At 56.4% G+C, this 25,000-nt stretch overlaps 1 protein-coding gene across 2 annotated transcripts; it reads right to left on the bottom strand.

Annotated features, from left to right (window-relative positions):
- Positions 1-6,826: 6,826 nt before the first annotated feature.
- On the bottom strand, positions 6,827-22,965 carry ankrd50 (ankyrin repeat domain 50). 2 transcript variants are annotated; one of them, XM_080466454.1, is made up of 4 exons: positions 22,744-22,965; positions 19,255-20,209; positions 12,905-13,137; positions 6,827-11,618 (listed from the first exon to the last, which is right to left on the bottom strand). In XM_080466454.1, exons 2-4 carry the CDS (start codon positions 19,677-19,679, stop codon positions 8,116-8,118), a joined length of 4,161 nt encoding a protein of 1,386 aa, XP_080322580.1. In that variant the 5' UTR covers positions 19,680-20,209; positions 22,744-22,965; the 3' UTR covers positions 6,827-8,115. The 2 variants fall into 2 exon arrangements, with proteins under 2 accessions (XP_080322580.1, XP_080322581.1); XM_080466455.1 differs by lacking the exon at positions 22,744-22,965 and having other exon boundaries at positions 19,255-19,810; positions 19,917-19,938.
- Between the last annotated feature and the right edge of the window lie 2,035 nt (positions 22,966-25,000).

Raw genomic sequence — 25,000 nt, 5'->3', positions numbered from 1 at the left:
CACTCATGACCATCAGAACTAGAAAAAAAAAGGTCCAGACTACCAGAGATCCAGTCCTCAGTACCATCATATCCATCTCAGTGCTGAATATTAATACTACAGTTTAGAGACTTTACCTTCAGACAGAAGCTCCACAGACCTGGATCAGCTCCTGTTGCTGCTCCTCAGAGTCCCTCACATTGTTCTTATTAGGAAATCCAACATTTACCAGGTTTCCTTGTTTGAACTTGAGCGGTTGTCTGATTTAAAGTGACGTTTAAGACCAAAAGGCTTTTTTGGTCTGTACTGCTTCACTGGTTCACTGAACCATGGTGTTACCCCCGCCGGGATCCACCCAGCCTGCCACCATGGTGTTACCCCCGCCGGGATCCACCCAGCCTGCCACTGTGGTGTTACCCCCGCCGGGATCCACCCAGCCTGCCACCATGGTGTTACCCCCGCCGGGATCCACCCAGCCTGCCACAGTGGTGTTACCCCCGCCGGGATCCACCCAGCCTGCCACTGTGGTGTTACCCCCGCCGGGATCCACCCAGCCTGCCAGTGGTGTTACCCCCGCCGGGATCCACCCAGCCTGCCACTGTGGTGTTACCCCCGCCGGGATCCACCCAGCCTGCCAGTGGTGTTACCCCCGCCGGGATCCACCCAGCCTGCCACAGTGGTGTTACCCCCACCGGGATCCACCCAGCCTGCCACAGTGGTGTTACCCCCGCCGGGATCCACCCAGCCTGCCAGTGGTGTTACCCCCGCCGGGATCCACCCAGCCTGCCACTGTGGTGTTACCCCCGCCGGGATCCACCCAGCCTGCCACTGTGGTGTTACCCCCGCCGGGATCCACCCAGCCTGCCAGTGGTGTTACCCCCGCCGGGATCCACCCAGCCTGCCACTGTGGTGTTACCCCCGCCGGGATCCACCCAGCCTGCCAGTGGTGTTACCCCCGCCGGGATCCACCCAGCCTGCCACTGTGGTGTTACCCCCGCCGGGATCCACCCAGCCTGCCACTGTGGTGTTACCCCCGCCGGGATCCACCCAGCCTGCCACTGTGGTGTTACCCCCGCCGGGATCCACCCAGCCTGCCACTGTGGTGTTACCCCCGCCGGGATCCACCCAGCCTGCCACTGTGGTGTTACCCCCGCCGGGATCCACCCAGCCTGCCACTGTGGTTGTGACTCTGGAGTTTCAGCCTCAAACCCAAAGACAGTTCCCGTCTGTTCGTTTCTGCATCGTGGGTCCACTCAGCCTCGCAACATGACAGAACCAAGCCAGGCTGAGAGAGGACAGACTTTCTTCACTGGGACGTCAGTCCAGGTATGGGTTTGAGATGGTGTTGGAGGTGGTGGAGGTGGTGGTGGTGGTGGAGGAGGTGGTGGTGTTGGAGGTGGTGATGGTGGAGGTGGTGGTGTTGGAGGTGGTGATGGTGGAGGTGGTGGTGGTGGAGGTGGTGGTGGTGGTGGTGGTGGTGGTGGTGGTGGAGGTGGTGGTGGTGGAGGTGGTGATGGTGGAGGTGGTGGTGTTGGAGGTGGTGTTGGTGGAGGTGGTGGTGGTGGAGGAGGTGGTGGTGTTGGTAGTGGTGATGGTGGAGGTGGTGGTGTTGGAGGTGGTGTTGGAGGTGGTGTTGGTGGAGGTGGTGGTGTTGGAGGTGGTGATGGTGGAGGTGGTGGTGGTGGTGGAGGTGGTGGTGTTGGTAGTGGTGATGGTGGAGGTGGTGGTGTTGGAGGTGGTGTTGGAGGTGGTGTTGGTGGAGGTGGTGGTGTTGGAGGTGGTGATGGTGGAGGTGGTGGTGTTGGTGGTGGAGGTGGTGGTGTTGGTGGAGGTGGTGGTGTTGGAGGTGGTGGTGGTGGAGGAGGTGGTGGTGTTGGTAGTGGTGATGGTGGAGGTGGTGGTGTTGGTGGAGGTGGTGGTGGTGGAGGTGGTGTTGGTGGTGGAGGTGGTGATGGTGGAGGTGGTGGTGTTGGAGGTGGTGGTGGTGGAGGAGGTGGTGGTGTTGGTAGTGGTGATGGTGGAGGTGGTGGTGTTGGTGGAGGTGGTGATGGTGGAGGTGGTGGTGTTGGAGGTGGTGTTGGTGGAGGTGGTGGTGTTGGAGGTGGTGGTGTTGGTGGTGGAGGTGGTGGTGTTGGAGGTGGTGGTGGTGGAGGAGGTGGTGGTGTTGGTAGTGGTGATGGTGGAGGTGGTGGTGTTGGTGGAGGTGGTGGTGTTGGAGGTGGTGGTGGTGGTGGTGGTGGTGGTGGTGGTGGAGGTGGATGTTTCTCTCCGTCGATGTGAGGTGGACAATGTGCTACAACCTCATTTCAGTGGTCGGTGAGTCAGGGTGAATGGAGAGGTGAAGAGGGGGGGTGGATGGACAGAAGGGGGGGGGGGGGGGCTGCAGTTCATGGTGTCCTCTGATCAATTATGGCTGGAGTCACAGTGTTTATACATATTTCATGACTGTCAATACACACACACACACACACACACACACACACACACACACACACACACACACACACACACACACACACACACACACACACACACACACACACACTCCTGCAGTGACACCCCACCTTCCAGTCCCCAGCTGTATGGTGCAGGATGCTGACAAGTCGAGTCTATCTTCCATATGAGCCTCAGGGTGTGTGTGTGTGTGTGTGTGTGTGTGTGTGTGTGTGTGTGTGTGTGTGTGTGTGTGTGTGTGTGTGTGTGTGTGTATTGACCTGTAATGTTGCCAGGTCAGGCGTCACATGGCCATTCAGGAGAAGAATTAAAGTTCAGCCTCTGGTTGTCCTGAAAGCAGCTTCTCTCAACGGCTGCTGTCACTGCAGGGTGGTGCTGATGGAGGAGTGACTGATGGAGGAGAGACACCCAGAGGGATGACAGAGTGACTGATGGAGGAGAGACACCCAGAGGGATGACAGAGTGACTGATGGAGGAGAGACACCCAGAGGGATGACAGAGTGAAAAAGCCTCCGTCACCAACACTCGGTGTTACAGAGTTCTGGAGTTTAAACGTATTGATTGATTGATTTGGACCGTTCATGTTATCATCACACACATGGAACCACGGAGGGTTGCAGAACAAGAACAATCCTGTGAAACATAGACGATGATGACCCCCCCCCCCCCCCCCCTCCCCCCCCCCCTCCCTCCCCCCCCCCCCCCCCCCCCTCCCCACCCCTCCCCCCCCGTTCTGAGGAGACGGAGACGGTTCTGCTCAGGATCCTCACTCATTCATCTCATGTGCTCAGTGTGGGGGAATGTCCACCTCGGGACCGGAGGCGTAGTGAAGTGAGCAGAGCTGCAGGACCAGACGAGAGCCGAGGCCTGAACTCTGATAATCCAGCTGATAATCCAGACATTAAACATTAAAACCTAGAAACATGAGGAGAATATTAAAGGTGGATTCCACTCGGCTTTGTTCAATACATTATTGATTAATGATGTTCAGAGATTCTGAGAGAAATGATGTCTCTGCTGTCTTGTCTTAAACAGCAGAAGCTGAAATCTGGGGAGGGACGGTGTCCTCCACCTGTCATCGTCTTCTTAGACTCACAGATTGGATGTTTGGTTCCAGCAGGAGGAAACCGGATCCCTCGTTCTGTTCGCCGTGACAATCAGTTTGTCTCAGGTCTTCATCTGCTCGTCCAGTCAGACCAGGTCAGACCAGGTCAGACCAGGTCAGACCAGGTCAGACCAGGTCAGACCAGCTGGACAGAACCAGTCGGTTTTTCATGTATTCATGTCCAAACAGTTGAACCATGAGACACTGTGTGACACCATGAGAACCATGAGACACTGTGAGACATCGTGAGAACCATGAGACACTGTGAGACACCATGAGAACCATGAGAACCATGAGACACCATGAGACACTGTGAGACACTGTGAGACACCATGAGACACCATGAGACACTGTGAGACACCATGAGAACCATGAGACACCATGAGACACTGTGAGACACTGTGAGACACCATGATAACCATGAGAACCATGAGAACCATGATAACCATGAGACACTGTGAGACACCATGATAACCATGATACACTGTGAGACACCATGAGACACTGTGAGACATCGTGAGAACCATGAGACACTGTGAGACACCATGATAACCATGAGACACTGTGAGACACCATGATAACCATGAGACACTGTGAGACACCATGAGACATGAAGTTGCGTCTGTAAAGTCGCTTCAACATTCTGCTGAGAAACTCCACGTCTTTGTTTCATTCACACTGTGTGTGTGTGTGTCTGTGTGTGTGTGTCTGTGTGTGTGTCTGTGTGTGTCTCTGTGTGTGTGTGTGTCTGTGTGTGTGTGTGTGTGTCTGTGTGTGTGTGTCTGTGTGTGTGTGTCTGTGTGTGTGTCTCTGTGTGTGTGTCTGTGTGTGTCTCTGTGTGTGTGTGTGTCTGTGTGTGTGTGTGTGTGTCTGTGTGTGTGTGTCTCTGTGTGTGTGTGTGTCTGTGTGTGTGTGTCTGTGTGTGTGTGTGTCTGTGTGTGTGTGTGTGTCTGTGTGTGTGTGTCTCTGTGTGTGTGTCTCTGTGTGTGTGTGTGTGTGTGTCTGTGTGTGTCTGTGTGTGTGTGTCTCTGTGTGTGTGTGTGTCTGTGTGTGTCTGTGTGTGTGTGTGTGTGTGTGTGTGTGTGTGTGTGTGTGTGTGTGTGTGTGTGTGTGTGTGTGTGTGTGTGTGTGTGTGTGTGTGTGTGTGTGTGTGTGTGTGTGTGTGTGTGTGAGAGCAGCAGCAGAGCCGAGTTCGTCCTCAGATGAACTGCAGCAGTCATGGTGGTGAGAGAGAGAGAGAGAGAGAGAGAGAGGCAGCGGTTGGTGCAGTGGCAGCAGTGGCAGTGGTCGGTGCAGTGGCAGAGGTCGGTGCAGTGGCAGCGGTCGGTGCAGTGGCAGCGGTCGGTGCAGTGGCAGCGGTGGCAGTGGTCGGTGCAGTGGCAGCGGTTGGTGCAGTGGCAGCAGTGGCAGTGGTCGGTGCAGTGGCGCCTCACATTGAGAAAACCTTCCGTTTGATTTCAAACCTGGGATCTTCAGCAAACTGCAGAGTTGGAATATGAAGCATCACGTGGGATGAAAACGACTTCAGACTCACAGCAGCTCTGACATGTTTTTCCTCCTCCGTCCTCCAGAGTATTCAAGTATCCGAGTATTTGACCTGATTCCTCCAGAGCAGCTTCAGACATTTTCTCTTCTCTGCTTCACATCCAAACTTTTAATATGATGGAGTTTCAGGTTGCTGTGCTTTAGAAGCAGCTGATTGGAGGAGCAGCGCAGCGTCTCAATTCTTCAAACTCATCTCTGCTGGCCACCGTAGATATATAACCCAGATGCCGCACAGCCTATCAGCGCCTGTGGACGCGACGTGTCTGCAGCGCCGCCATCTTGGGAAGGTCTCCCGCTTGAGCTAAACGAGGCTACAAAATCCACAAAAACATTTGTAGCTCGATTGCTAGTCCATCTATCAACACAAATAAGAGCTCATTTTAAAGCTGAGGAAAAGCTCTACCCGTGGGCACCTCATGGAGGAATCTGTGGAACGGGGGAAGTCTTACAAAATTGGAAAATTAATAATGCTGGGAAAAATAAACTTAAATACTGCCTAATCTGATATTCCTGAAATGACACAGATCAAACTCTTCTTGGAAAATAAGTATTCTAAGAATTTGTCAATTGTATGTGTTTATATTAACTTTGGTAGTACGTAGAAACAAGTATGTAGAGTCCAGTTCGTCAAATTGAACAAGAATCTGTCAACTAAACTCCAATAACACATCAGCACTAAGTAAACCTGGGTCGAGGGAGCAAATGACTAATTTTAGAATCATCTCGTTAGAGGAGGAAGATGCTCTATAATCTGATGTTAGAGGAGGAACATGCTCTATAACCTGATATTAGAGGAGGAAGATGCTCCCTAATCTGGATGTTAGCTGAGGAGGATGCTCTATAATCTGATGTTAGAGGAGGAATATGCTCTATAATCTGATGTTAGAGGAGAAAGATGCTCTATAATCTGATGTTAGAGGAGGATGATCCTGTATAATCTCATGTTAGAGGAGAAAGATGCTCTATAATCTGATGTTAGAGGAGGGAGATGCTCTAAAACCTGATGTTAGAGGATGAAGATACTCTATAATCTGGTGTTAGAGGAGGAAAATGCTCTATAATCTCAATGTTAGAGGGATGAAGGTGCTCTATAATCTGATGTTAGAGGAGATAGATGCTGTAAAATCTGATGTTGGAGGAAGATGCTCTATAATATAGTTTTAGAGGAGGAAGATGCTCTATAATCTAGTGTTAGATGATGGAGAGACTATAATCTGGTGTTAGATGAGGGATATGTTCTATAATCTGGTGTTAGAGGATGAGGATGCTCTATGATCTGGTGTTCGAGGAGGGAGATGCTCTATAATCTGGTGTGAGAGGAGGGATATACTCTATAATCTGGTGTTAGAGGATGAAGATGCTCTATAATCTAGTGTTAGAGGAGGGAGATGCTCTATAATCTGGTGTTAGAGGATGAAGATGCTCTATAATCTGATGTTAGAGGATGGGTATGCTCTATAATCTAGTGTTAGAGGAGGGAGATGCTCTATAATCTGATGTTAGAGGAGGGGGATGCTCTATAATCTAGTGTTAGAGGAGGGAGATGCTCTATAATCTGATGTTAGAGGAGGGGGATGCTCTATAATCTGATGTTAGAATAATTAGGTTAAATGATTCTAAAGCTTTTAATTAAAATTTGACATTTCAGTTCATTGTGAAATAGCTACTGCTAATGCTATTGCTAATGCTAATGCTAGTGCTGATTACACATTAAGACGTCGTTGATAAACAAACGAAGGATTTCTCTTCAGCAGTAAAGCAAATATGTTTATTAAGCACTTTGATACACATCAGAAGTTTAAAACAGGAATTATTGTTTAACTGAAAGTCGATGTTCAGCTGATATTTACAGTCCAGGTAGACCAGAACCAGAACCTCCGGGGGACCAGAACCAGAACCTCTGGTAGACCAGCAGGACCTCTGGGTGACCAGCAGGACCTCCGGGGGACCAGAACCAGAACCTCAGGTAGACCAGCAGAACCTCTGGGGAACCAGCAGGACCTCCGGGGGACCAGAACCAGAACCTCAGGTAGACCAGCAGAACCTCAGGAGGGCCAGACCCTCTTGTGGACCAGCAGGACCTCTGAGGGACCAGGTGGACCAGCAGGACCTCAGGAGGACCAGCGGGACTAGGTGGACCAGGAGGACCAGCAGGATCTCTGGGGGACCAGCAGGACCAGTAGGACCAGGGTCTACATGTCATTGTGTGTCTTCAGAATCGACTGGAGGAGAAAAGCAGAGTTTCGTTGCAGGAAGTCAAACGTCTTCAATCGTCTTTGATTTGAACTTGTTGCATTTTTAGCACCAAAGCTTTGCTGACGAACAGACGGCTCTTTAAATATCGTTTATCACACAAAACAAAACAAAACAACTGAAATGTCCCACGGGGACAACATTAGTTCTTGACATTCCTCTCGTCCTCAGACTCAAAGTGACGACGAACCAAACGGAACCAAAGACGAAAACAAAGTGGCTTTTTTCCAAATCAACAATAAATACGTGTGAAGTGTGGCGTCGACACGTCGGCACGACGAGGATCAAACTCACTGGTGAATTTGGGTCGAAGTGTTTGATTGGATGAGCGTCACATGGCAGCGGACAAACAATATAAAAGAATAATAAAACAAGAAGCATCGGTATGACTCAATCTGATAACACATGAACGATACAAAGGAAACTGACGCATGTCGTTTAACTTTCCAAAGTGCATACACTGTTCATTAAATACATTAAATTAAACATGAGTACATGAAGAAGGCTGTAACAGATGTAGGCACGTCGAAGTATCAGTTGACTCAGGCAGCGATCAATAATCTCCCCGGGTTCTATGATCAGCTCAAACAATCACTTTCTGTTTAAAAGCAGGTGAAAACAGTCGCTTTGGCACGTTCCCTCCGTCGTCGCCATGACGACACGTGAAAGGTCCAGAGACGGTCAGGTCCGGGTCGAGGCGCTCTTCATGCAAAGTTCTGGTGAGTGCAGTCCAGTAATGTGGTTATTGATTAGCCTCAGCGATCGATGTTCTGCAGGAGCTACAGCGGAGTCTCCTTCTTGTAGTTGAACCCGGCGTCTGACCCTTCAATCTGCAGTTTCAGGGCCTGTTTCAGGCTGAGCTCCGTCTCCCCGACAGGGTAGTTTTCTAGAACCTCCTGGTGGCCTCGGTTCTGCACCGCCCGAGGAACCGACACCCGGCCCAGGAAGACCTGGTTCCCCTGGAGGTGGTAGTTGGGGTTGGTCAGGATTCCGTTCCTCTTCTTCTCGGCGGAGCTCTGCTGGATTAAGACCTGCTCCTGGCCTTGGTCCTGCTGGAGAGACCCTCCGATCACGGTCTTGCACTGCGGATCCTTCACCGCCATGGTGGCGATCCGCCTGTCGAACTGGGTCATCTCGTACTCCAGAACCTGGCCGCTATTTTTGGTCTTCTTCTTGTCTCCTGGAGCTCCTTTGCTGTTTGACGTCCCGTCTCCAGTCTTGGTTGCTTTAGTTGACTTCAGTCCAGGTTTCAGTTGGGACCAATCGAAGTCGTTGGTTGGAGACGACGGCTGCTGATTGGTGGACTTGGTGGTGGAGGACGGGGAGACGATGGACTGTCTGCTGCGGCTGCGAGGCAGCGAGTGCTGCTGGATCTGCTCTGTGAACGTCAGGCCATGAAAGCTGTCGATGGGAACCGTCTGCGCCGTGGCGGTGGACGACGTGGTTCGCAGGGAGGAGTTCTTGGAGCTCTTCAGAGAGTTGTTGGACAGGGAGGACTTCTGTCTGTCCACGGTTGAATCAGGAGACTCAGAGGGAGAGCTGAAGGCATGGACGGGCCCGTTGGGTAAACCCCGCCCAGATGACTGCAGGTCTCCTGCTGCGGTGCTGCCGGAGCTGCTGGATCTGATGGTGAGCGCCTGCAGTTTGCCCGTCACTGGCAGCAGGGTTTTGTCCTCCATGGCGTGGACCGGGGAAGGGCTGCAGCCGTTTAGAGTGGCGGCTCCATATTTCTCTAGAAATTTTATAATCATCGTATGGCCACCTTTGGCCGCGACCCTCATGGCTGTCCGTCCAAACTGGTCAGCATGGTTTGGGTCGGCGCCGTTTTCCAGAAGTATTTGCACCACGTCGATGTGACCCTCCTGGGCGGCGATGCCCAGCGCCGTCGCTCCCTGGTTGCATGTATGATCCACACGTGTGCCGTTCTCGATGAGGAACTGCACCACCCTGGTGTGGCCTTGCCACGCTGCAGACTGCAGGGCGGATCGCTTCTCGTTGTCACAGGCATTCACATCGGCGTGATAGTTAATCAGCAGCCTCACCATTTCAACGTGGCCTTGCCAACAGGAGACGTGGAGCGCCGTCCTTCCCTCCGTGTCACAAGCCTCCACATTCGCTCCATTTTCCAGAAAGTACTCCGTCATGGCCAACTGGTTCTCCAGGGCCAAGATGTAGAGTGTTGGACGCCCATCTGCATCTTTATAATCTATATCTGCCCCGTGGCTCAGCAGCAGTTCAACGATGTCCCGGTGAGCCTCCAGTGCAGCCACCCTGAGAGCGTTGCGCCCGTCGTACCCCCTCTGGTCGAGGCAGGACTTGTTCTCCAGGAGAATTTGCACACAGTCGTAATGGCCCTCCTGTGCAGCCAGTATCAGCTGTATCCGTCCGTCGTTATCGACCTCTGTGCAACGAGCACCTTGCTCAATGAGGGCGTCGCACACCTGGCGGTGACCCTCGAATGATGCCATGTGCAGCGGGGTCCAGCCTGCGTCGTCGCGGTGGTTCTCGTCCAGACCTCTGTCCAGCAGAGTCCTCACCACCTCCACGTTGCCCTGAGCAGACGCGATGCTCAGCACAGTCCTTCCCTCGCTGTCGATGCTATCGACGGCAGCGCCCCAGAAGAGCAGAGCATTGACCACAGAGGCGTGGCCCATTGACGCTGCCGCCAGCAGGGGGGTGCGGCCATTATTGTCTGTATGATCTACATCAGCTCCACCTTCGAGAAGCAGGTCCACGACATCCACATGTCCTTCATAGCCGGCCACGAGGAGTGGCGTCATGCAGTCCTTGTCGCAGTGGTCCACCTCCGCCCCCCTGTCGATCAGCAGGCTCACCACTGAGGCGTGGCCTTTGCTCGCCGGGACACAAAGAGCGGCGACCGACAGCGCAGTCCTCCCATCAACGTCTTCATGATTCACCTCAGCCCCGTGGTCCAGCAGGTGCTCTACGATCTCTCGGTGTCCCATGTACGCCGCAGCAATGAGCGCGGTCCGTCCTTCATTGTCTGCTTTGTTGACCTCGGCTCCGTGCTGCAGAAGATTCAACACGATGTCTTCGTGACCCCCCCACGCTGCGGCTCTCAGGGCAGTTCGACCGTCGGCGTCGGCACAGTCCACTTTGGCACCGGCGTAAAGTAGGGCGGACACCACTTCGGAATGGCCGCCCCACGCCGCCGAGCGCAGCGCCGTCCAGCCGTCGTGGTCGGTGTGGTTGATGTTGGCCTCGCAGCCAATCAGGCAGTTGACCACCTTGGTGTGGCCCTGCCTGGCAGCCAGAGTCAGAGCCGTCTGTCCATGGTTGTCCTCCAGCTCCATGTTGGCTCCTCGAGAGATGAGCAGATTGACCACGTCCAGGTTGCCGCTGTACGCAGCGTTGCCCAGCAGAGTTCTCCCGCTAGAGTCGCACTGGTTCACAGACGCTCCGTTGTCAAGTAACGTCCGAATGGAGTCCTCTCTCTCCAGGGCCTGCTGGACGATACATGAAGCCTGGTCGTCCTCATTGTTCACATGAGCTCCAGCTTTGACCAGAAGCTGTAGAACCTCCTGTTCTCTGGGAATGGCGGTGCTCAGAGAGTCTTTAGCAGGAGTCCCGTTCCAAACCATCCAGAGAGCCAGATTGAAAGGCTCAATCTGCAGATTGGAGTTGACGAGGTGCAGTGCGAACTCCTGCACCTCCAGCGGTTTGAGCAGCTTGGCCCGGCAGGTGTAGCTCATGGCCAACATCCGATGTCCCTCGGCGGCGTTGCACAGGTACTTCTGGGTGCAGTGCTTCACGTCCAGCAGCCACTCGGCAAAACTGTAATGAAACAGAATCTTTGTACCACCCAGGCCGTCCACCAGCAGCTTGGACAGAATGTCCATCTTCTTCTGGAACTCCTCCATAGTCAGAGTCATGTTCTTGGTCCAGACTGCGTGGAACAGTTCCTTGACCGTCAGCGGCCTGCAAGTGGCCAGGATCACATTGAGGATCGGCTGGACTTTGGCAAACTGTTTCCTGACGAAGAGTCTCTGGCAGAGCCACAAGTAGAGCCCGTTGAGCGTCCCGGGGATGTCCCGGATCTCCCGCAGCATGATGAAGCTGTCTACCACGCCGTCCAGCACACGCTCCAGGTACAGGAAGCAGCCGCTGCTCTTGATGTGGAGCTGGTTCAGCATCTCGGCTGTCTCCTTGGTCAGGTGCTGCCGCAGCGCCTCCTCCTGGTCCAGCCGGTGCAGGATGTACTGCTGCACGTCCTTCACGATGTACGCCTTCCGCAGGTCGTCCAGGCTGATTTTACGGAATCCTGAAAAAGAAGGCAGAAGAATGACTTTAGTCTCAAGTTCAAAGGAGAACAGCCAAACGGGCTTCGCCAGAATCCAGCCTCAGTGACCGGCGAGGATAATAATAGAAAGCTGATTTGTTTTGTCTGAGATTTGTGGAGAAATATTTATTTAGCCCAGACTGATAGTGGAAATAAAACATCCTGATCAGTTCAAAACACACGTTAAGAAACCTGGACACGTTAAGAAACCTGGACACGTTAAGAAACCTGGACACGTTAAGAAACCTGGACACGTTAAGAAACCTGGACACGTTAAGAAACCTGGACACGTTACATGATCCTAGCCCGTCGTAACCGACGGGGATTCCTGAGCCCCGGGGCCACACAGCGTTCTGCACGCCATTAGTGACAGTTCCCATGCTCTCCGGGGTGACTGGGACAGGAAGTGATGTCACCAGAGGCTCTCGACTGTCGACGCTGATTCTTTCCAGAGTAATAAACTGTGTCCCTCCAAGTCGGTCCGTGTTCAGACACGTTAGGAAGTCAAAGCAAAAATCATTTGCTAACAGAACCTACAGCTTTCATCGGCGCTGCTGACGGAGAGGGTTTACATCGACTGACGGAGGACTTTCACATCGACGCTGCTGACGGAGGACTTTTACATCAACGCTGCTGACGGAGGAGGACTTTTACCTCGGCGCTGATGGAGGACTTTTACCTCGGCGCTGATGGAGACACTGAAGGAGGTTGAGGTGACTTTCACATGAAACAGTGACTCACACATCAAACCACCTGATTACAGTAGTTCAGGTGATGACATCATCAAAATGATTGACTGAACCACATACTGATTGATTGAGTGAACCATGTATTGATTGGACCATGTATTGACTGGACCATGTATTGACTGGACCATGTATTGACTGGACCATGTATTGGCCGGACCATGTATTGACCGGACCATGTATTGACCGGACCGTGTATTGACCGGACCGTGTATTGATCGGACCATGTATTGACTGGACCATGTATTGACTGGACCATGTATTGACCGGACCATGTATTGATCGGACCATGTATTGACCGGACCATGTATTGACCGGACCATGTATTGACTGGACCATGTATTGACCGGACCATGTATTGACCGGACCATGTATTGACCGGACCATGTATTGATCGGACCATGTATTGACCGGACCATGTATTGACCGGACCATGTATTGACCGGACCATGTATTGACTGGACCATGTATTGACTGGACCATGTATTGACTCTTCACACAGACACAAGCAGCGTCACGTACCAGTGAAGAGTTTGGTGATGGCCTTGTTCTGCCGCCGGGCGGAGCAGATGAGCAGCAGCCAGGGAGGCAGGAACTCGTGGTGACAGGCCAGGAGCTCTGCGATGGTACGGGGGGAGCCGGGGGACGACCTCTGCTCGCCCTCGCCCAGCTGGCAGCCTTCGTCGATGGAGTCCACCAGCAGGAAGAGCGCCTGCGGAGGAGGCTTCACGCTCAGGAGAGGCAGCAGGACACACCTACAGGAAGAACCAGAGACCGGGGACACATCATTCTGATGGTCAGTCGCTTCCAACCAAACGCTCCCCGTCTTGGAGGAGGAACACATCGGCACTACGGTGACGTTGGCTGGAACACTTGGCTCACAAGGCCACCAGAGAGACACACACACACACACACACACACACACACACACACACACACACACACACACACACACACACACACACACACACACACACACACACACACACACACACACACACACACACACACACACACACACACACACACACACACACACACACACACACACACACACACACACACACACACTTCTTCAGATTAAGAGCTGAAACTGGAACGTCCAGAGAAACAAAGACACGCCAACGCCACACTGACCGGCCGGACGTTCTGACCAGGGGCGTCTTCAGCAAACTATTTCTACCAAAAACAGAAAAGCTTTTGACATTTTGAAGAAAATGTGTCGTCGTACGTTTTATACTAGAAAGTCTTTCATGTTCGTGTCTCTGAAGGACAACCAGCTAACAGGCGAGCTAGTTAGCCATGTAGAACGGTTCTACACATTCAGACAAATAACAGGCTCTGTTCCGTTTATTGATTTCTGATCAGCTTGTTTTTTTAAAGCAAACTGAATCCATGAAGGGAAAATCTCTTCCTTCAGGAAGCTGAATTCTTCTTCACAAACATCGTGTCCCAACACTCGCCGACATCCGAACGCTCGAGGTCCGAACGCCCGCTGACGTCCGAACGCTCGAGGTCCGAACGCCCGAGGTCCGAACGCCCGAGGTCCGAACGCCCGAGGTCCGAACGCTCGAGGTCCGAACGCTCGAGGTCCGAACGCTCGAGGTCCGAACGCCCGCTGACGTCCGAACGCTCGAGGTCCGAACGCTCGAGGTCCGAACGCCCGAGGTCCGAACGCCCGCTGTGCTGCATGAACGTCTGCTTGTATGGAAACAGTCCGTCTCTATCAGAACCCCCCCGGGACTCAGAAAATGAGTTACAGCTCAGCGGGCGGAGAGAGAAGATCTGAGGACTTCACTTCAGGGACTTTTAATCTGGATTCAGGTTAATTAAACATCCGAGGAAGAAGAAGAAGAAGAAGACGTCAAACTGAGCTGAGTCGGCGCAGCTCTCCACGGTGGCTGTGGCCCGTCAACTACCAGCCGTCCTCAGTGGAACTAAATCCGTGTTTCAGGAGGACCTCCTCTGGTGCTACACAGCCAGGGTCCAATCCGGCTGCACAGAGACAAGGCAGCTCCTGGTTCCTGGTACTGCGGTTTCCTTTCAACATCCCCCAATAATTTCCTCTACAAATTAAAACTTAGAACTGATCACAGCTGGAAGGAAGACAGAACGCTCCCCTCTAGAGCTTTAACAGAACCACCTCTGCTCCCCTCTAGAGCTTTAACAGAACCACCTCTGCTCCCCTCTAGAGCTTTAACAGAACCACCTCTGCTCCCCTCTAGAGCTTTAACAGAACCACCTCTGCTCTCCTCCAGAGCTTTAACAGAACCACCTCTGCTCTCCTCTAGAGCTTTAACAGAACCACCTCTGCTCCCCTCCAGAGCTTTAACAGAACCACCTCTGCTCTCCTCTAGAGCTTTAACAGAACCACCTCTGCTCTCCTCCAGAGCTTTAACAGAACCACCTCTGCTCCCCTCTAGAGCTTTAACAGAACCACCTCTGCTCTCCTCCAGAGCTTTAACAGAACCACCTCTGCTCCCCTCTAGAGCTTTAACAGAACCACCTCTGCTCTCCTCCAGAGCTTTAACAGAACCACCTCTGCTCTCCTCTAGAGCTTTAACAGAACCACCTCTGCTCCCCTCTAGAGCTTTAACAGAACCACCTCTGCTCTCCCCCAGAGCTTTAACAGAACCACCTCTGCTCCCCTCCAGAGCTTTAACAGAACCACCTCTGCTCCCCTCTAGAGCTTTAACAGAACCACCTCTGCTCTCCTCCAGAGCTTGGTTGTCAGAGTGGGGGGGCACCTGGGCCTGGTGTCCCTGACGGTGTAAAAGGCTGTGCCTCTAATGATCTCTCGCCCCCCCCTCTTCCAGGGACCCCCCCTCTTCCAGGGACCCCCCCCTCTTCCAGGGACCCCCCCCTCTTCCAGGGACCCCCTCTCCCGTTCACCATTTCTCCCAACATATTAAATATCTAAACTTGGTAAACAATAAAAGACGTGTGTTTTAATGCTTGTGTGCCCCCCCCCCCCCCCCTCCTCTTTGTTGTGGTCCGTTTGGGCCGTACCAAGCTTGAACAGACAGAACAGAGTGAGGGGGCGTGTCCTCACCATGACCTGCCACGGCCTGCGAGCGGCGATCAGAGCAGAACCGAATGAAGCTGCAGAACCGTCGCCTGACGGCGTTTCAGAACTGATTCAGCTGAACGTTTGACCTACTTTCCTCCTGTGATGCTGCAGTAAGTGTCACCAGATGGCCAGACGTGTGTGTGTGTGTGTGTGTGTGTGTGTGTGTGTGTGTGTGTGTGTTCAGTGCTGCATTCCAGCATGCAGAGACTGTGACCTACAGTGCGCACACACACACACACACACACACACACACACACACACACACACACACACACACACACACACACACACACACACACACACACACACACACACACACACACACACACACACACACACACACACACACACACACTTTCAAAGCCGCTGCCAACAAAAGAGTCAGTCCTGGTCGACTTACAAGCCTGGGCAGGGAGCTGGAGGCCTCCGGCCGACAAGCTACACCGCTCACCCTCTCTGCTACACCCACTATACTACACTGCTTATCCTCTCTGCTACACCCTCTCTGCTACACCGCTCAACCTTTCTGCTACACCCTCTCTGGTACAACGCTCATTCTCTCTGCTACACCCTCTCTGTTACACCGCTCATCCTTTCTGCTACACCCTCTCTGCTACACTGCTCATCTTCTCTACTACACCGCTAATCCTCTCTGCTACACCGCTCATCCTCTCTGCTACACCCTCTCTGCTACACTGCTCATCCTCTCTGCTACACCCTCTCTGCTACACTGCTCATCTTCTCTGCTACACCCTCTCTACTTCACTGCTCATCCTCTCTGCTACACCCTCTCTGCTACACCCTCTCTGCTACACAGCTTATCCTCTCTGCTACACTGCTCATTCTCTCTCCTACACAGCTCATTCTCTCTGCTACACCCTCTCTGCTACACCGCTCAACCTTTCTGATACACCGCTCATTCTCTCTACGACACCCTCTCTGGTACAACGCTCATTCTCTCTGCTACACCCTCTCTTCTACACTGTATATACCCTCTTTACTACACTGCTCATCCTCTCTGCTACACCCTCTCTACTACACCGCTCATCCAATCTGCTACACCCCTTCTGCTACACTGCTAATCCTTTCTACTACACCCTCTGCTACACCGCTCACCCTCTCTGCTACACCGCTCACCCTCTCTGCTACACCCTCTCTGCTACACCCCTCACCCTCTCTGCTGCACTGCTCACCCTCCCTGCTACACCCTCTCCTCTACACCGCTCACCCTCTCTGCTACACCGCTCATCCTCTCTGCTACACCCTCTCTGTTACACCGCTAAACCCTCTGTGCTACGTCGCTCACCCTCTCTGCTACACCGCTAACCCTCTCTGCTACACCCTCTCTGCTACACCGCTCATCCTCTCTGCTACACCCTCTCTGTTACACCGCTACACCCTCTCTACTACACTGGTCATCCTCTCTGCTACACCGCTAACCCTCTCTGCTACACCCTCTCTGCTACACCGGTCATCCTCTCTGCTACACCGCTCATCCTCTCTGCTACACCCTCTCTGCTACACCAGTCATCCTCTCTGCTACACCACTCATCCTCTCTGCTACACCCTCTCTACTACACTGCTCATCCACTCTGCTACACCCACTCTGCTACAGCCTCTCTGTTACACCACTACACCCTCTGTGCTACACCACTCACCCTCTCTGCTGCACCGCTCATCCTCTCTGCTACACCCTCTCTGTTACACCGCTACACCCTCTCTACTACACTGGTCATCCTCTCTGCTACACCCTCTCTGCTACACCGCTCACCCTCTCTGCTACACCCTCTCTTGATTACACCGCTACACCTTCTGTGCTACACCGCTCACCCTCTCTGCTACACCCTCTCTGCTACACCGGTCATCCTCTCTGCTCACCCTCTCTGCTACATCGCTCACTCTCTATGCCACACCCTTTCTGCTACACCCTCTCTACTACACTGCTCATCCTCTCTGCTACACCCTCTCTGCTACACTGCTCATCCTCTCTGCTACACCGCTCACCCTCTCTGCTACACCGCTCACCCTCTCTACTACACTGCTCATCCTCTCTGCTACACCCTCTCTGCTACACTGCTCAACCTCTCTGCTACACCCTCTCTGCTACACCGCTAATCATTTCTGCTTCACCCTGTCTGCTACACTGCTCATCCTCTCTGCTACACCGCTGAGCCTTTCTGCTACACCCTCTCTACTACACTGCTCATCCTCTCTGCTACACCGCTGAGCCTTTCTGCTACACCCTCTCTACTACACTGCTCATCCTCTCTGCTACACCCTCTCTGCTACACCGCTGAGCCTTTCTGCTACACCCTCTCTACTACACTGCTCATCCTCTCTGCTACACCCTCTCTGCTACACCGCTCACCCTCTCTGCCACACCGCTCACCCTCTATGCTACACCCTCTCTGCTACACCGGTCATCCTCACTGCTACACCCTCTCTGCTACACTGGTCATCCACTTTGCTACACCGCTCACCCTCTCTGCTACACCCCCTCTGCTAAACTGCTAATCCTTTCTGCTTTACCCTCTCTGCTACACCGCTCACTCTCTCTGCTACACTGCTCATCCTCTCTGCTACACCCTCTCTGCTACACCGCTCATCCTATCTGCTACACTGCTCATCCTCTCTGCTACACCCTCTCTACTACACTGCTAATCCTCTCTGCTACACCCCCTCTGCTAAACTGCTCATCCTCTCTGCTACACCGCTCACCCCCTCTGTTACACCCTCTGTGCTACACCGCTCATCCTCTCTGCTACATCCTCTCTGCTACACCGCTCAACCTCTCTGCTCCACCGCTCATCCTCTCTGCTACACCGCTCATCCTTTCTGCTTCACCCTCTCTGCTACACCGCTCACCCTCTCTGCTACACCGCTCACCCTCTCTGCTACACCACTCACCCTCTCTGCTACACCCTCTCTGCTACACCGCTTAACCTCTCTGCTACACCGCTAATCCTTACTGCTACACCCTCTGTGCTACACCGCTCACCCTCTCTGCTACACCCTCTCTGCTACACCGCTCACCCTTTCTGCTACACCCTCTGTGCTACACCGCTCACCCCCTCTGCTACACCCTCTCTGCTACACCACTCACCCTCTCTGCTACACCCTCTCTGCTGCACCGCTCATCCTATCTGCTACACCCTCTCTGCTACACCCTCTCTGCTACACCGCTCATCCTATCTGCTACACCACTCACCCTCTCTGCTACACCGCTCATCCTCTCTGCTACACCCTCTGCTACACCCTCTCTGCTACACCGCTCAACCTCTCTGCTACACCCTCTCTGCTACACCGCTCATCCTCTCTGCTACACCGCTCATCCTATCTGCTACACCGCTCAACCTCTCTGCTACACCGCTGAGCCTTTTTGCTACACCCTCTCTGCTACACCGCTCATCCTCTCTGCTACACCCTCTCTGCTACACCGCTCAACCTCTGTGCTACACCGCTAATCCTTTCTGCTACACCCTCTGTGCTACACCGCTCAGCCTCTCTGCTACACCCTCTCTGCTACACCGCTCACCCTCTCTGCTACACCCTCTCTGCTACACTGCTCACCCTCTCTGCTACACCCTCTCTGCTACACCGCTCACCCTCTCTGCTACACCGCTCACCCTCTCTGCTACACCCTCTCTGCTACACCGCTCACCCCCTCTGCAGGCTGGTGAGTCAGCTGCACCTCAGAGCCACTTCCTGTCACGTCTCCAACCACCTGGATTAAAAAAAAAACCCTCCAACTGGTCAGAAGGTGGAGGGTTGAGTAGGTGGAGGAGCAGGTGGAGGAGCCTACCTCTTGAAGGCCTCGCTGGGGTTCCTCTCACACTCGCCGGGCTGCAGGGCGCTCTGCACCGCGGCGTCCTGCAGCTTGTCCTGGAACCCCGGCAGCAGCCCGCCTCCGCCCAGCTGAGCCACCAGGGAGCGGACGAAGCCGCCGGCGCTCAGCGTGTCCGAGTCGTCGGCCCGGCAGAAGTGGAAGGCCAGGCCCTGCCGGTGCAGGCCCCGGTGGCCCCCCTGGCCCGAGGGCCACAGCAGCTCCGTGCACAGGGCCGTCTTCCCGCTGCCCGGACCCCCCACCAGAAGCACCCCCCAGGAGCCGGCGGGGTGGGGGGGCGGCTGGCCGGCGCCGGTCTTCTCCTGCAGGCAGTGCTGGACCTTGTGGAAGACCCAGTCCCGGCAGTAGAAGCGTTTGCCCTTCAGCAGGCTGGTCTGGGCCATGGTGGTCCGGGGATCTGATCTTCCTCCTAGTCCTCCTCTTCGGGGGGGTCCTTGATTCTGCCCCTCATGTTATGGACTCCAGAGGACGACGGCCGCAGACTCAGACCTCCATTTCCTGGCCACAGACGTTCCTTTCAGAAGAGGTGCAGAGAGAAGCAGAGCCGCTGCAGCGTTCCACTGAATCTGGGTCAGAACTGAAGCGGAGGAAGTGAAACAGGCCAGAGATTTTCCACCAACTTTTTCCACCGCTTTCCCCCCGGCTGAGCTGAGCGCTGCTCCTGGCAGTGGATGTGTTGCATTAGCATGGCGCTGGGCTCGGCGGGGCGGCCGGCTCCACCGTCCGTCCACCAAACTCACGCCGCCGCTTCGGACCGTCAGCCATGGAAGCTGCTGAGATGGTTCCACTGGTGCGTTTCAGAGCAGGACTGAGTTTCCATCCCATCCAGAAGAGACGAGTCCAGTCCTCCAACACCATGTCAGGCCTGGACCCTGTCCTGGATCCTGTCCTGGATCCTGTCCTGGATCCTGTCCTGGAAAACAAGAGACACAAAAGCAGGTCAGGATGAACATGTGACTCAACATGAACCTTCCTGCTCACTTCACAGTCACCAGAACCCAGAGCAAACAGAACCACATGGTAGCTGCAGCCAGAGGAGGGAGGGTGGCTGTTCCTGTTACTGCAGCCAGAGGAGGGAGGGTGGCTGTTCCTGTAGCTGCAGCCAGAGGAGGGAGGGTGGCTGTTCCTGTAGCTGCAGCCAGAGGAGGGAGGGTGGCTGTTCCTGTAACTGCAGCCAGAGGAGGGAGGGTGGCTGTTCCTATAGCTGCAGCCAGAGGAGGGAGGGTGGCTGTTCCTGTAACTGCAGCCAGAGGAGGGAGGGTGGCTGTTCCTATAGCTGCAGCCAGAGGAGGGAGGGTGGCTGTTCCTGTAACTGCAGCCAGAGGAGGAGGGAGGGAGGCTGTTCCTGTAGCCAGAGGAGGGAGGGTGGCTGTTCCTGTAGCTGCAGCCAGAGGAGGGAGGGTGGCTGTTCCTGTAACTGCAGCTGGAGGAGGAGGGAGGGAGGCTGTTCCTGTAGCCAGAGGAGGGAGGGTGGCTGTTCCTGTAGCTGCAGCCAGAGGAGGGAGGGTGGCTGTTACTGTTACTGCAGCCAGAGGAGGGAAGGAGGCTGTTCCTGTAACTGCAGCCAGAGGAGGAGGGTGGCTGTTCCTGTAACTGCAGCCAGAGGAGGAGGGTGGCTGTTCCTGTTACAACAGCTGGAGGAGGGAGGGAGGGAGGCTGCTCCTGTAACTGCAGCTGGAGGAGGGAGGGAGGCTGTTCCTGTTACTGCAGCCAGAGGAGGGAGGGTGGCTGTTCCTGTAACTGCAGCTGGAGGAGGGAGGGAGGCTGTTCCTGTTACTGCAGCCAGAGGAGGGAGGGTGGCTGTTCCTGTAACTGCAGCTGGAGGAGGGAGGGAGGCTGTTCCTGTTACTGCAGCCGGAGGAGGGAGGGAGGCTGTTCCTGTAACTGCAGCTGGAGGAGGGAGGGAGGCTGTTCCTGTTACTGCAGCCAGAGGAGGGAGGGTGGCTGTTCCTGTTACTGCAGCTGGAGGAGGGAGGGAGGGAAGCTGTTCCTGTAACTGCAGCTGGAGGAGGGAGGGAGGGAGGCTGTTCCTGCAGCCAGAGGAGGAGGGAGGGTGGCTGTTCCTGTTACTGCAGCTGGAGTAGGAGGGAGGCTGTTCCTGTTACTGCAGCTGGAGGAGGAGGGAGGGAGGCTGTTCCTGTTACTGCAGCCAGAGGAGGGAGGGTGGCTGTTCCTGTTACTGCAGCTGGAGGAGGGAGGGAGGGAGGCTGTTCCTGTTACTGCAGCCGGAGGAGGGAGGGAGGCTGTTCCTGTAGCTGCAGCCAGAGGAGGGAGGGTGGCTGTTCCTGTAACTGCAGCTAGAGGAGGAGGGAGGGAGGCTGTTCCTGTTACTGCAGCCGGAGGAGGGAGGGAGGCTGTTCCTGTTACTGCAGCCAGAGGAGGAGGGAGGGAGGCTGTTCCTGTTACTGCAGCTGGAGTAGGAGGGAGGCTGTTCCTGTTACTGCAGCTGGAGGAGGGAGGGAGGCTGTTCCTGTTACTGCAGCCAGAGGAGGAGGGAGGGAGGCTGTTCCTGTTACTGCAGCTGGAGTAGGAGGGAGGCTGTTCCTGTTACTGCAGCTGGAGGAGGAGGGAGGGAGGCTGTTCCTGTTACTGCAGCCAGAGGAGGGAGGGTGGCTGTTCCTGTTACTGCAGCTGGAGGAGGGAGGGAGGGAGGCTGTTCCTGTAACTGCAGCTGGAGGAGGGAGGGAGGGAGGCTGTTCCGGTTCCTGCAGAGAGAGGAGGAGGAGGGAAGCTGTTCCTCCTTCGTCCATGATCTCCCCCCTCTTCCTTCCTATGAGGCTTCGAAACCTTAATTGGTCCTGAACCGGGGGGGTCCAAGGTCCCCCAACATGAAGCAATACACCATAACCAGAACCACCATGTCCACCATGTTCACAGTAAACACTATGTCCACCAGAACCATCATGTCCACCAGAACCACCTTGTCCACCAGAACCACCATGTCCACCATCTTGTGTGAATATCAATATAAATGTGTAGAATCATAGTATTTATGTATAAAAGTTACTCAGTGACGTTTTTGTTTTTAGTTCCAGTTTAGTTTTTCTTTTTTTCATAAACTGCAGCTGGACAGAGACCAGGGGTCTAGAACCTGGACCTGATTCATGTTTGAGTCTCATCATATCTAGTCCAACCCTGATGAAGCAGAGACCAACTCAGTCTGGTCCAGGACTCAGTGGGTCCAGGTCTCAGTCTGGTCCAGGTCTCAATCTGGTCCTGGACTCAGTGGGTCCAGGTCTCGGTCTGGCGGACTAACCTGAACCAGTCCAGATCCAGACCTCCTCCACAGAAAGCAGCTCGGATCAATGATCGATGATCAAGAACCGGATAAACGGATCAAGAACCGGATTAATCCCGGACTCTGAACCGTTTCTGAGCTCAGTCCGGATCGTGGACCGTTGGGGGGACCCGGGCTCCGTCTCGATCCGGTCTCGGTTTGATTCTCACCTCTTCAGATCCGGATCGTTTTCAGCTCCGGTAATAAAACCACAACGAGCCGGATTGGTCCTGGTCCTGGTCCTGGTCCAGGTCCCGGTCCTGGTCTCAGTCCGGGTCCAGTTCAGTGCAGAGGTCGCTGTCCTCCGTCTGATCCGAATCAAACCTCCATGTTGACCGTGTCTCTCCCGCTTTCTGTCACTGCCACACACACACACACACACACACACACACACACACACACACACACACACACACACACACACACACACACACACACACACACACAAAGCCCACTCCCTTCCTCCACCGTCCCGCAGCGCCCTCGGGTGGACCGGCGGGAAGCAGCAGCGGCCTAAAGCTCGCCGCTCCGCCAGCTGTGGCTCGTCCGGTCGCGCGCTCCCGCCCGCGCTCGCGCCCTCGCGCCCGCTCGCTCGCGCCCTGGCTCGCGCCCCGCCCCGCCCGCCCGCGCCCGCCCGCGCTCGCCCTCGCTCGCCCGCGCCCCCGCCCCTCGCCGCCTCGCCCGCCCCCGCTCGCCCTCTACGCCCCCCCGCGCGCCCGCCCTCCCTCCCCCCCTCGCGCTCCCCCCGGCCCGCGCGCCCGCCCGCGCCCTCGCTCCGCCTCGCCCGCGCGCCCCGCCCGCGCCGCCGCGCCCGCGCCCCTCCCGCTCGCCGCGCCGCCGCGCCCGCCCCTCTCGCGCTCTCCCGCCTCGCCGCCGCGGCCGCCCTCTCGCCCGCTCCGCCGCGCCCTCGCCCCCTCCCGCGCTCGCCCTCCCCTCGCTCCCGGGCTCTCCCGCCCCGCCCCGCGCGCTCCCTGGCGCGCCCGCTCCCCGCGCTCGCCCGGGCTCGCGCGCGCGCCCGCCCCCCGCCCCGCCCGGCCCGCGCGCGCCCTCGCCCGCTCCGCCGCGCCCGCCCCCGCCCCGCCCGCTCGCGCCCCCGCGCCCTCGCCCCCGCGCCCGCCCGCGCCTCCGCCCCCGGCGCTCGCGCCCGCCCTCCCGCTCCCCCCGCCTCGCGCCCGCCCCCCCCGCCGCGCCCGCGCCCGCCCGCGCGCCTCCTCGCCCCCGCCCGCCCTCGCGCCCGCTCGGCCTCCCCCCTCCTCGCCCTCCCCCGCTCCGCTCCCGCCCTCTCCCCCGCCCCGCCCGCTCCGCGGCCCCCCCGCCTCGCCCTCCCCTCCCTCCCGCGAGCGCCCGCCTCTCCCGCTCCGCCCTCCCTCTCGCCCTCCCGGCTCCCCCTCCTCGCCCCCTCCCCGCCCTCGCCCGCTCCTCATCCCACCCTCCTCTCCCCCGCCTCCCCCGCCGCTCCCCGCGCCTCCCCCTCCGCTCCCTCCCGCCCCTCCTCGCCCTCCGCTCGCCCGCCCTCCCCCGCCGCTCCCTCCCCCGCCCGCTCCCCCTCCCTCGCTCCTCCTCCCCCCTCCCGCCTCGCTCCTCCGCCCCTCCCCTCCCTCTCTCCCTCTCTTCCTCTCCCTCCCCCGCCCTCTCCCCCCTCCCCTCCCTCTCTCCTCCTCTCCCCCTCCTCTCCCTCCCCCTCCCCTCCCTCCCTCTCTCTCCCTCTCCTCCTCCCACGTCGCTCCCTCCCCTCCCTCTCCCCCCTCCCTCTCTCCCTGTCCTCCTCCCCCCTCCTCTCCCTCTCCCCTCCCTCTCTCCTCCTCTCCCCCTCCCCTCCCTCTCTCCCTCTCTTCCTCCCCCCCTCCTCTCCTTCCCCCTCTCCTCCTCTCCCTCCCTCCCTCTATCTCCCTCCTCTCCTCTCCCCCCTCTCCCTCCTCCTCTCCCTCCCTCTCTCCCTCCCCTCTCCCTCTCCCTCTCCCCCCTCCCTCTATCTCCCTCCCTTCTCCCCCTCCTCTCCCCCTCCTCTCCCTCTCCTCATCCCTCCCTCCTCTCCCTCCCCTCCCTCTCTCCCTCCCCTCCCTCTCCTCCCCCTCCTCTCCCTCTCCCCTCCCTCTCTCCTCCTCTCCCCCTCCCCTCCCTCCCCCCTCCTCTCCCTCCCCCTCCCTCTCCCCCCTCCCTCTCTCCTCCTCTCCCCCCTCTCCTCCTCTCCCCCCCTCTCCTCCTCCCCCCTCCTCTCCCTCCCTCTCCCCTCCCTCTCTCCTCCTCTCCCTCCCTCTCCCCTCCCTCTCCTCGTCCCCCCCTCCTCTCCCCCCTCCCCTCCCCCCTCCTCTCCCCCCCTCCTCTCCCTCCTCCTCCCCCTCCCTCTCTCCCTCCCCTCTCCTTCTCCCCCCCTCCTCTCCCTCTCCCCCCTCCCTCTCCACCCTCCCCTCCTCCCTCCCTCTATCT

Source organism: Lipophrys pholis (genome assembly GCF_963383615.2).
Source record: "Lipophrys pholis genome assembly, chromosome: 6".
In the NCBI taxonomy this organism is placed as follows: Eukaryota; Metazoa; Chordata; class Actinopteri; order Blenniiformes; family Blenniidae; genus Lipophrys; species Lipophrys pholis.
The sequence above is the reverse complement of the archived record's forward strand: the minus strand, read 5'-3'. Positions and strand labels throughout refer to the sequence as shown.

Excerpts from the sequence above, each read along its gene's own strand:
- ankrd50 (XM_080466454.1), bottom strand. The coding sequence starts at position 19,679 with ATGGCCCAGACCAGCCTGCTGAAGGGCAAACGCTTCTACTGCCGGGAC. Across the intron at positions 13,138-19,254 it reads CCCAGCGAGGCCTTCAAGAG|GTGTGTCCTGCTGCCTCTCC; the intron begins GTAGGCTCCTCC and ends TTCTTCCTGTAG. Across the intron at positions 11,619-12,904 it reads CATCACCAAACTCTTCACTG|GATTCCGTAAAATCAGCCTG; the intron begins GTACGTGACGCT and ends CTTCTTTTTCAG.